Below are 11,260 nucleotides of genomic sequence, written 5' to 3'. Positions count from 1 at the left end.
GGTCCGATCACGTGACCTACAATTCTTCCCTGCCCACCCTCTGAAAAGTCTTTTCTTCAGAGCTGGCGCAGAGACACTGGCGGCTCATTGTTATGGGAAGCCCAGGTAACCCTTCTAAAGCGCGCTCTAGCGCCGGCGGCTTAGTGAGCGTAGAGAGCGTATGGAAGGCTAGCTGGGGTGCGCGCACGTAGAACGTAAACCCGTAAGCGCCGTTCCTCGCAGAGATGCGGAGGAGGGGAGAGGCGTGGAGGAAGAGAGGGAAGTTGGCGCATGCGCTTAACTCTGACGGGTTTGAAATGGCTTCGGTGTTAGCCGGGACCCGATTCAGGTGAAGGTCTGGTCTTCGCGGTTGGAGCAGCAGGCGGCGGAGCCGGGGTCCTAATATCCTATCGGATCCGCTGAAGGGCCAGGAGCGACCGTTTTGGTAGCACGGCGTCCGTAGGTCGGCGACGGTGGGGCTCTCGTGGGACTGGGGCGGGAGGGCTATGGTCCCTTTTGTGCGGGTCGGAGCAGGCCCCGCGCGGCAGCCCCTCCCCCACCGCCTCGTTTTTTCGGCCCCCCTCCCCACTCCTCGGTTCTTCAGGTACACCCAGCGCCCCTCAGCCTCGGCTTGGCGGTTCTAGAGGCACTGCCGAGCGCCATCCCTCACTTCGGAGTCGCTAAGCTTTAGCTTCCCGGCCTCCGGCCCAGGGCGTCGGGTGGCTGGCGGCGGCGCGGGTTTTGGGGGATAGAGGCTCTTTGCCCGGCCTGGAGGTTAAGGGGACCAGGGCTTTCAGTAGTCCTCTCTTGGCGCTTCGCCCAGTCTCGTGAGACGGAGGATTCCGCCTTCTCTGGTCTGCGTCCCGCGAGGAGCTGGGGCTGGAAGAAGATGGATGGCCGAGCTCTGGCCCCTCCGAGTCGCGGGGGGAGGGAGAGGGTGCGCGGGCTTAGATCTTGGCCTTTCCTGGCTTGATTTTGGGGGGAGGGGGTCTTAGCGATTGTTCTTTAGGGGACATCCGTTATTTTCAACCGTTTTTCCCCTCGAGGGAGGGGAGAAGGAAAAGGAGCTCCTCGGCCCCTTTCCAACCCGAGAAAGTAAGATGTTCGTTATTTAAATGATAGTCTTAAATACTCACTCAGTGTATCGTCCCAATTTCCGTAATTGGTTCCACCACTTTCAGTCCCCAATTGATTGCCAAAAGAAACACGCAGGCTCTATTTTCTTTGAACCTGAGACTGTACTTACTAAGAACTGGGTAGATAACAGCACATGGGTTTTCTGTTAAAATGTGACAGTTTGTAGTCACGGAAAGAAGTGCCTTTCTTGTGAGTCTACCCCTAATGTATTGAAATTTGGGGCTTTTAGTGAGCTGCTTGATGTAGAATTTTTTTTGCTACATATTGGACGTTTATATGTACCTCGTTATTTATACTAGAATTTAGGAAGATTTCCTTGACAAACTTTTCTTTAATAACACTTTCATGATATTTATAGTTTCAACTTTAAAATGTGGATTATTTTTCTTAATAGATTGCTGCTATAGAAGACAAACAAGTGAAGGTGTTTTTCCCTCTTTCATCATGGCTCAGTTTGGAGGACAGAAGAATCCGCCATGGGCTACTCAATTTACAGCCACTGCGGTATCTCAGCCAGGTCAGGCCACTGAACACATGTACTGTAAACTTGGGGGTTGGGGGAGGACGTGAATTAGGCTGTGTGTGTGATATTGTAAAATGTTCCTAAATGACGTATCTTTTATTTGTGAAGCTTTTAAAAAATTGATGGATCAACTAGCACAAATCTGTTTTACACAGCAATTTAGATAGTTCTATATAGTTTTTCAAACATATTGATTAACTTTTATTTGATTTAAATAGGCTAGCAGCTATTCATTGATTAGAGGTTGTCATTTGGAATGTTAAGATGTCAGTATGCACATGCTATACTGAAAAATAAATGTATTAAAATTTTACATTTTATGAAAAATTATATATGACTGGTTTTCCGTTGTTAGAGTTTAAAGTGGCAAACCCAGTTCTAAAGAATTGATCAAGCAAAGGAGAAAGATAAATAGGTATAAAAGAGCAAATAAATATTTACATTTTCAAAATAAGGTCAACAGATAATGTCATTGAAAATGTATCAATAAGCTGCTTCTGTTTGCTTTAAGAAGGTTTTTTTTTTTTTTTTTTAACCATTTGATTTAAGGTTTGAATCTTAGAGAAGTATCCCAAGGATTCTACAGTATGAATTTCAGTTTCTTTGGGTACCCCGAAAAGTTGCAGCTTTTTCTGTTAATTTGAGTATATGTTTTATTTATGACATCTCTAATACTGGTTCTTTACTGCCTTTTACTTAAAATGTCTATTTTAGTAATTCAGGGTCAGTTAAAGAGACCCTATGACCTTCTGACTGGGTGTTATAAAATTTGGTGGACATGATTATCTTGTTAAGTAGGGGACCGTTCTTAAATGGATGCTTCGGAGTTTTTTTTTTTTTTTTTGTGGTTTACTTTCTTGGGGAGAGGCCTGTCACATCAGCTTCGGAGTTTTTATTGTTACTTTTCATTTGCGGGTTTAAATGGGCAGTTCTGCAGGCAACGAGATTATGAAATAATAGTTATAGATTATATTTAATTCAGATCCAGGTAGTACTTTATGTTAAATAATGGGGACTCTGGTGTTGACGTAGTTTTTTTGTTTTGTTTTTTTTTTTTAAAGATTTTATTTATTTATTTATTCATGAGAGACAGAGAGAGGAAGAGGCAGGGGGAGATGCACACTCCCTGCTGGGCAGGGAGCCTGATGCAGTGCTCCATCCCAGGACGAGGGATCCATAACCTGAGCCAGGCAGACGCTTAACTGACTGAGCCACCCAGGCGCCCCTTGACTTAGTTTTGAAATGGGAATTGTCAACAGTTACCTTATGTCCAGAAGCAAGTCCTATGACTTGTATTTTGGTCTACTAAACATGTTTTACCTGGCTTTTTCCACATATAATTTGCTTTGTTTATTTAAAACAAGGTCAGGAACATAATATTCCGAGTGACATTTGTTTTTGAAGGATTTCATTTATTTATTTGATAGAGCAGGAGAGTAGGAGTAAGGGTGGGGGGAAGCAGGCTCCCTACTGAGCAGGGAGCCTGATGAACCTGATGTGGGGCTCCATCCCAGAACCCTGGGATCATGACCTGAGCCAAAAGCAGATGGTTAAGGAACTGAGCTACCCAGGCATCTCTATAATTTGTTTTAAGTTGATTTCTGTATTGTTCCAGTTAAATAGCTCTTCAGGGGGGAATCCTATTGTCTGTAGCTCTTAACATTTGTATTGTGGGGTGCCTGGCAGGCTCAGTTGGTTGGGTGACTGCTGAATGATCTCAGGGTCCTGGAATAGAGCCCTTGTAGGGCTTTCTGCTCAGCAGGGAGCCTGCTTCTTCCTCTCCTCCCCACTCATGGTCGCTTTTGCTATCTCTGCCTCTCAAATAAATAGATAAAATATTTTTAAAAATTTATTGTAATTACTTAAATTTACATTATACTTTTTTTGTTTTTAAGATTGAACAGAGAAGACACCAGATGTTCATGAAAATTATCAAACACAAAAGTCAGTAGTAAATATAGATCTCCCTTTTTGGCAAGAGTCCAAACAAATAATGGGATTTGTGTAAACAGAGCTTTTATTTGTGCTGTAGGAAATTTTTATGGGTTTTCTTAGACCTTGCTGTTAATCAGTTTTTCCAAATCAAATTTTATTGATTCGTCATAACTTCAGTAAGTAGGCCAAGTGTTCTGTTAGCATATGTCTCTCTTAGCTTTCCTGTAAAAATCCTGGAGAAGGTTCTAAAGAGAACTCTCTAGTGATACTGTTTTTATTAAAATGTTTATTTTCCAGGTGCTCTATTTCAGGCTGTTTCCTAAAGCTTGCTCTTTTCTTACCTTCATCTTAAAGCCTTATTTGTGTCTAATATCTCATCTTATTAGCTGATTTTCAGAGCCACACAAATTTCTGTAAAAGTTAAATTTTCAATCCTGAGGCAATTAAAATGAGTTTTATTTACATCTCATCTAAATGGAGAATTCCCCCCCCCCCCAGGTAATCTTTACACCCAACATGGGGCTTGAACTTGCAACCCTGAGATCAGGAATCACATGCTCCAACTAGGTGAACCAACTAGGTGCCTGTGAAATAGAGAACATTCTAACCTAATTATAGTACCTCAAGTTTTCTCCTAGTAGCTTCAAGTACAATTTGAGAAAAAATTTCAGTGAAGGACATATAAGGACTTAATTTGGGCAATAGTGTAGATGCTGGTTTTTTATTCTATTAAAAAAAATAATGCACCCCTGGGGCGCCTGGGTGGCTCAGTGGGTTAAGCCGCTGCCTTCGGCTCAGGTCATGATCTCAGGGTCCTGGGATCGAGCCCCACATCGGGTTCTCTGCTAAGCAGGGAGCCTGCTTCCTCCTCTCTCTCTGCCTGCCTCTCTTCCTACTTGTGATCTGTCTATCGAATAAATAAAAAAAAATTTAAAAAAAAAATGCACCCTTTGAACTATTCCAGACATATTACTGTCAGAGGCTACTGTCATAAATAATCATGGAACAGAAAAAGGTTAACTGAGTAATTCAACTTGAATTAAGTATTTTGATCTCTCTGCCTATATTTCTGACCCTTTTTCTCCTGAGAACAGTATGAAAATACTACTCTTTTTGTATATAACATAACACGATTTTGTTCAGTTAAAGTCTTTGCTCTTCCATTTTCTGGCAAGGATATTTTGCATTTGTACTGACCTTGGAAATTCTCAGCTAAAGTGATCTAGATTTCACTACATTCACAGAGATGACTGATTTATTTTTTTTAATTTTTTCAAGATTTTATTTATTGGACAGAGATCACAAGTGGGCAGAGAGGCAGAGAGAGAGAGGAGGAGGAGGAGGAGGAGGAGGAAGCAGGCTCCCTGCAGAGCAGAGAGCCTGACGCTCCATCCCAGGACCCTGGGATCATGACCCAGGCTGAAGGCAGAGCCTTTAACCCACTGAGCCACCCAGGCACCCCCTGATGACTGATTTAAAATAATATAAAGGGGCACCTGGCTGGCTCAGTTAGAGGAGCGTGGGACTCTTTACCTCAAAGAGTCATGAGTTTGAGCCCCATGTTAGGTGTAGAGAGTACTTAAATAACATAAAAAATATATATTAAAAAATTTAGGGACGCCTGGGTGGCTCAGTTGGTTGGGCAGCTGCCTTCGGCTCAGGTCATGATCCCAGCGTCCTGGGATCGAGTCCTGTGTCCCGCTCCTTGCTCAGCAGGGAGCCTGCTTCTCCCTCTGCCTCTGCCTGCCATTCTGTCTGCCTGTGCTCGCTCTCTCCCCCTCTCTCTCTCTGATAAATGAATAAAATCTTAAAAAAAAAATTTAGTAAAAGCAGGCATGCTAGCAGTATAATACTGAAATATTTGGTAAAATTGAAGATCAGTGTATGGATTGTTACTGATTAATTTTGAATTCCTAGATGTTATTATCTATCATCTTTAGTTTTCTTTTCCTTTAACCCCCCAAATCAATCATATATCAAATCTTGACTTTTTTCTCCTTTGAAAATGCCCCAGGTATTCTCTGTTTTACATTTGGATAATTGTCATAGCAGCTTTCTCTTGGTTACAGCTCATATGCTAAAGTCTCTCATCTAACTTTTAGGTCCTTCTTTGCTTTTCCCAAATGTAATCCATAGTGCTTACCATAGATCCTTAAGTCAGGAAGCTTTTTTCCTCATTTCTCACTTGGTAGTGTTACTCTTTATTATCCTTTATTCAGTGTGTGTTTTTTTTTTTTGTTTTTTTTTTTGAAGACTTACTTATTAGGGGGCACCTGGATGGCTCTGTGCGCGTTAAGCCTCTGCGTTCGGCCCAGTTCATGGTCTCAAGGTCCTGGGATCGAGCTCCACATCTGGCTCTCTGCTTGGCAGGGAGCCTGCTTCCCCCTCTCTCTCTGCCTGCCTCTCTGCCTACCTCTCTGCCTACGTGTGATCTCTCTCTCTGTCAAATAAATAAATAAAATCTTAAAAAAAATAAATCTTAAAAAAAAAAGACTTATTTATTAGAGAGCAAGTGTGTAGGAGCAGAGGGAGAGGGAGAAGGAGACTCCCCGCTGAGTAGGGAGCCCAATGAAGGGCTCCATCCCTGGACCCCAGGATAATGACCTGAGCCAAAGGCAGATACTTAACCGACTGAGCTAACCAGGTGCCCCTCTCTTCTTTAGTTCTAATTGCTTTAATTTGCTTTCTTCTCTTACATACTGGATATGCTGCTTCTTATTTCTCTTTCAGTTTCAGTGTATCTGTCAGATGTGATACAACTAAAGTATAATTTCTTTCTTTTTTTTTTTCTCCAAGTAGGCTCCACACCCTATGAGGAGCTCAAACTCATGCCCCTGAGATCAAGAGTCATATGATCTACCTACAAAGCCAGTCAGGAGCCCCTCCTAATTTCTGTCCAAGTCAAACTATTTCAAAGCAGGATGGGACGTGTCCTAGATTCTATCTCAACAACTTTATCAGATTAGGAATTTGAGGCCTAGAAAGGTGAAAGTTGTTTAGATTTTTCAGACGTCACAGGAGAGTTAATGTTAGATCATCAGAATTATGGTTCATTGTATCTTCCATTATTTTTACTTATCCAAAAAAAATATCTTCAAGGATTTTAGAATTCATTTCAAACTCCTTGGGATGGTATTTATGATGTTCCATCTTTCCAGCCCTATAGAACATTTCTCCTACACTGAAATAGTTCTTATTATTTCCCTATTTTTTCCATCCCCTAGCTGAAGTGCTGTGATATATATTCAGTGACAGTCATATTTGTTTCTAGAACTTTTAGGTTTGAAAGTTTAACAGTTTCCTGTGTATAAGGAGATTGAGAGAGATAACTGGTGAACCACTGATTGAATCTTTATGAGATTTCATTTTCTTTCTTTCTTTTTGTTTTCTTTAAAGATTTTATTTATTGGGTGTCTGGAGGGTTAAGTCGGTTAGGCATCTGCCTTAGGCTCAGGTCATGGTCCCTAGGTCCTGGGATTGGGCCCCATGTTGGGCTCCCTTTCAGGGAGTCTGCTTCTCCCTCTCACATTGTCCGTCCCCCTGCTTGTTCTGTCTCTTTCTCTCTCATCGCTCACTTTTTCAAAATCCTTAAAAAAATAAAAGTTTTTAGGGCGCCTGGGTGGCTCGGTGGGTTGGGCCGCTGCCTTCGGCTCGGGTCATGATCTCAGGGTCCTGGGATCGAGTCCCGCGTCGGGCTCTCTGCTCGGCGGGGAGCCTGCTTCCTCCTCTCTCTCTCTGCCTGCCTCTCTGCCTACTTGTGATCTCTCTGTGTCAAATAAATAAATAAATAAATCTTTGGAAAAAAAAAAATAAAAGTTTTTAATTCTTTTAGAGTGTACATGTGAGTCGGGGAGGAGCAGGTGGGGAGAGACAAGCATATTCTCTACTGTGCATGGAGCCCAACCTGGGCTCGATACAATGACCCTGAGATCATGATTTGAGCTGAAATCAAGAGTCAGACATTTAACTGACTGAGCCACCAGGTACCCCCTGAGATATTTTTTAAAAATTATTTTTATTTTTGGGCACCTGGTTGGCTCATTTGGTTAAGCAACTGCCTTCAGCTCAGGTCATGATCCTGTGGTCCTGGGATCAAGTCCCACATAGGGCGTCCTCTGCTCTGCAGGGAGCCTGCTTCTTCCTCTCCCTCTGCCTGCCACTCCCCCTGCTTGTGCTCTCTGTCAAATGAATAAATCTGCTCGAAAAATAAAAAAATTAATAAAATTTATTTCTGTTTTATGTACTTGAACTCATGAACCCAAGATCAAGAGTTGCATGTTTCACTCTTTTTTTTTTTTTAAAGATTTTATTTATTTGACAGACAGATCACAAGTAGGCAGAGAGGCAGGCAGAGAGAGAGAAGGAAGCAGGCTCCATGCTGAGCAGAGAGCCTGATGTGGGGCTCGATTCCAGGACCCTGAGATCATGATCTGAGCTGAAGGCAGAGGCTTTAACCCACTGAGCCACCCAGGTGCCCCTCTTTTTTTTTTTTTTTTTAAAGATTTTATTTATTTGAGAGAGAGCATGAGCCAGGAGAAGGTCAGAGGGAGAAGCAGACTCTCCATGGAGCTGGGAGCCTGATGCGGGACTTGATCCCAGGACTCGGGTCATGACCTGAGCGGAAGGCAGTTGCTTAACCAACTGAACCCCCCAGGCGCCCTGCATGTTCCACTCTTTAGCTACCCAAGTGCCCCACCGATTGAATCTTTAACTCTTTGATTAATTATAATAGTTTGTAGATTTGACTAAAAACATTTGCATTTGTATCTGTATGTAATCATCATAATATTGAAATGTGGGGAATGAATTAGTATATTCTCCCCTATTTCTTTTGGACCATTTGTAAAATGACTGCATTCTGGTCATAGAGAAACATGAACTACTTCAGGAGTTAAAACTATAGTTATAATGTGCTTTTCAACAGGCAACTGAAGCTAATGCCGATACAGTTTTATTTATTTATTTTTTATTTTTTTATTTTTAAAGATTTTTATTTATTTGACAGACAGAGACCACAAGTAGGCAGAGAGGCAGGCAGAGAGAGTGGAGGAAGCAGACTCCCTGCTGAGTAGAGATCTAACGTGGGGCTTGATCCCAGGACCCTGAGATAATGACCTGAGCTGAAGGCAGAGGCTTTAACCCACTGAGCCACCCAGGGGCCCCAATACAGTTGTTTTAAATATGACTCCATTTTTCCTGCCTCTTTGTTTTGGCCCAGTTGTCATCATTTAAAACCACAATCTCTTGAATCAGCAGCTCAGATTGTTAAATTCCAGAATTCATGGTCTTTTTCAAACAAATAATAGCTGATATGCTATGTATACTTAACTTACATTAGTTACGCTTTAATGGACTTGATTATTTACAACTCATTTAGTAGGAAAAGATTGCTCCTAGTATTGGTTTAAGCCTGTTTAAACACTGCTTATGCTAGTAGTAGCAAATAGTCTCTAAAACATTTTTCTAAGAGTAAAAAAAATACCCATAAAATTTTTTTTTTTTAAAGATTTTATTTATTTGTCACAGAGAGATATTACAAGTAGGCAGGGAAGCAGGCTCCATGCTGAGCAGAGAGCCTGACGTGGGGCTTGATCCCGGGACCTGGAGATAATGACCTGAGCCAAAGGCAGAGGCTTAACCCACTGAGCTACCCAGGCACCCCTACACATAAAATCTTTTAAGGTTCATTGTTAATGCATACTTTTCCCCCTTAAGTAAGTATGCCTTACTTGTGCTCTTATCCAGTGATAGCTGCATTAACATCAAACTACAGGGGCACCTGGGTTGCTCAGTTACAGGCCCACCTAAGCACCTGCCTTCAGCTCAGGTCATGATCCCAGGGTCTTAAGATTGAGCCCTGCATTGGGTTCCCTGTTTAGCGATAGGGAGCCTTTTCTCCCTCTGCCACTCCCCTGCTTGTGTTCTCTTTCTCTGTCTCAAATAAATAAAATCTTAAAACCAAAACAAAACTAGGAAGCCGGGAGTACTGAGTGCCCCATCTTTCTATCCTAACTTTTCTTTTTTTTTTTTCTCCCTGTCCTAACTTGAGCATGCAGCTTTGAGGTTTTGGACTTTATTTCAGGATGACTCATCTTAATAAAGATTAAAGGTAATAAGGATTTTTAAATTTAATAGTGAGTTTGATAAGATAAAGGGACAGCAGAAAAGGGACAGGCTTCTCTTTTGTGGTTTTTTTTTTCTTTTCTCTTTCGTGTTTTAATGGTGTGTTCACTGGTTGGTAATTAGTAAAACTGCTAGTATGTCATAACACAAGTGTGTTTCAGTCATATGAAACTGATTTGACATTCTAGAAAATGATATAGAATTTACATTTGTCCTTAAACATTTAAAAAAACTTTGGGGCGCCTGGGTGGCTCAGTCATTAAGCATCTCCCTTCAGCTCAGGTCATGATCCCAGGGTCCTGGGATGGAGCCCCGCATTGGGCTGTCTCCTCAGTGGGGAGCCTGCTTCTCCCTTTCCCACTCCCCCTGCCTGTGTTCCCTCTCTTGCTGTCTCTCTCTGTCAAATAAAGTCTTATTAAAAAGATTAAAGATAAATTAGTCCTTAAGTTTACTTGTTTACCTGGTAGCCTGTGGTCATCTAGGGGTCATTTCATAGGTTTGTCTCTGGAAGTATTGATACACAGTGTAAGCATATCTCTTTTAGAAGGGTCACAAGACCTTCAGCGATCATGTTGAATTAGGTATAGATATGTGAACAATTTTGTTGTGGATAATTGGAAAATACCTCCATTCGACAGGTGTTTGGCCACTTAGGTGGAGAGAAAGATTAAATCAGGGATTGATACTTTTATGATATGCAAATTACAGGATGATCTTACAGAATATTGATTATAATTCACAAATACTCAAGGATAGTTTCTCAGATAACCACAAAAAAGGAGTATTAATAACAAAATACACTTTATTGACAGTAAAGTCTAAAATACGAATGATTTATTTTATTTATTTTTATTTATTTGAGAGAAAGCGAGAGCACAAGCAGGGGGGACAGCAGAGGGGGAGGGAGAAACATTCCCTGATGAGCAGGGAGCCCTATGGGGGGTTCGATCCCAGGACCTGAGATCACGACCCCAGCAGAAGGCAGATGCTGAACCATCTATCTGTGCCACCCAGGTGTCCCTAAAATAAGAATTTTATTTTTTAGATTTTATTTATTATTTGACAGAGAGACACCCAGAGAGGGAACTCAAGCAGGGGGAGCGGGAGAGGGAGAAACAGGCTCCCTACTGATCAGGGAGCCTGATGTGGGACTTGATCCTAGGATCCCAGGATCACGACCTGAGCTGAAGCAGAGGCTTAACTACTGAGTCACCCAGGTGCCCAGCAGTTGGCTTCCACTCAACGTCTGGCTGTTAGTAGTGTTTTGTTTTGTTTTGTTTTGTTTTGTTTTTTAAGATTTTTATGTATTTATTTGTCAGAGCACGAGAAGTTGGGGCAGCATGCAGAGCAGGCAGAGGGAGAAGCTGGCTCCCCACTGATCAAGGAGCCAGATGCTTGGGACTCAGTCCCAGAACCCAGGATCATGACCTGAGCTGAGGGCAGTGACAGTCATATTTAACTGACTGAGCCACCCAGGCATCCCTATTAGTAGTTTTTTGTTTGTAGTTTGTTATTAAAGATTCTATTTATTTGGGGCACCTGAGTGGCTCAGTCAGTTAAGCA

General features: G+C 42.1%; 1 protein-coding gene across 3 annotated transcripts in view; it reads left to right on the top strand.

The window, feature by feature from the left end:
- Window positions 1-239: 239 nt before the first annotated feature.
- The window catches only part of CCAR1 (cell division cycle and apoptosis regulator 1), a 67,832-nt gene continuing 56,811 nt past the window's right edge, over window positions 240-11,260 (top strand). For 2 of the 3 annotated variants that reach the window (XM_059170083.1, XM_059170081.1), the window contains exons 1-2: window positions 240-442; window positions 1,511-1,633. In XM_059170083.1, coding sequence (XP_059026066.1) covers window positions 1,561-1,633 — 73 coding nt within the window. In that variant the 5' untranslated portion in view covers window positions 240-442; window positions 1,511-1,560. Of the gene's footprint in view, window positions 453-1,510; window positions 1,634-11,260 lie in introns of all 3 variants that reach the window. The other variant, XM_059170082.1, reaches the window with a different exon arrangement.

The sequence above is a fragment of the Mustela lutreola genome, chromosome 4 (genome assembly GCF_030435805.1).
Source record: "Mustela lutreola isolate mMusLut2 chromosome 4, mMusLut2.pri, whole genome shotgun sequence".
NCBI classification, from domain to species: Eukaryota; Metazoa; Chordata; class Mammalia; order Carnivora; family Mustelidae; genus Mustela; species Mustela lutreola.
This window is presented reverse-complemented; position numbering and strand designations above follow the sequence as displayed.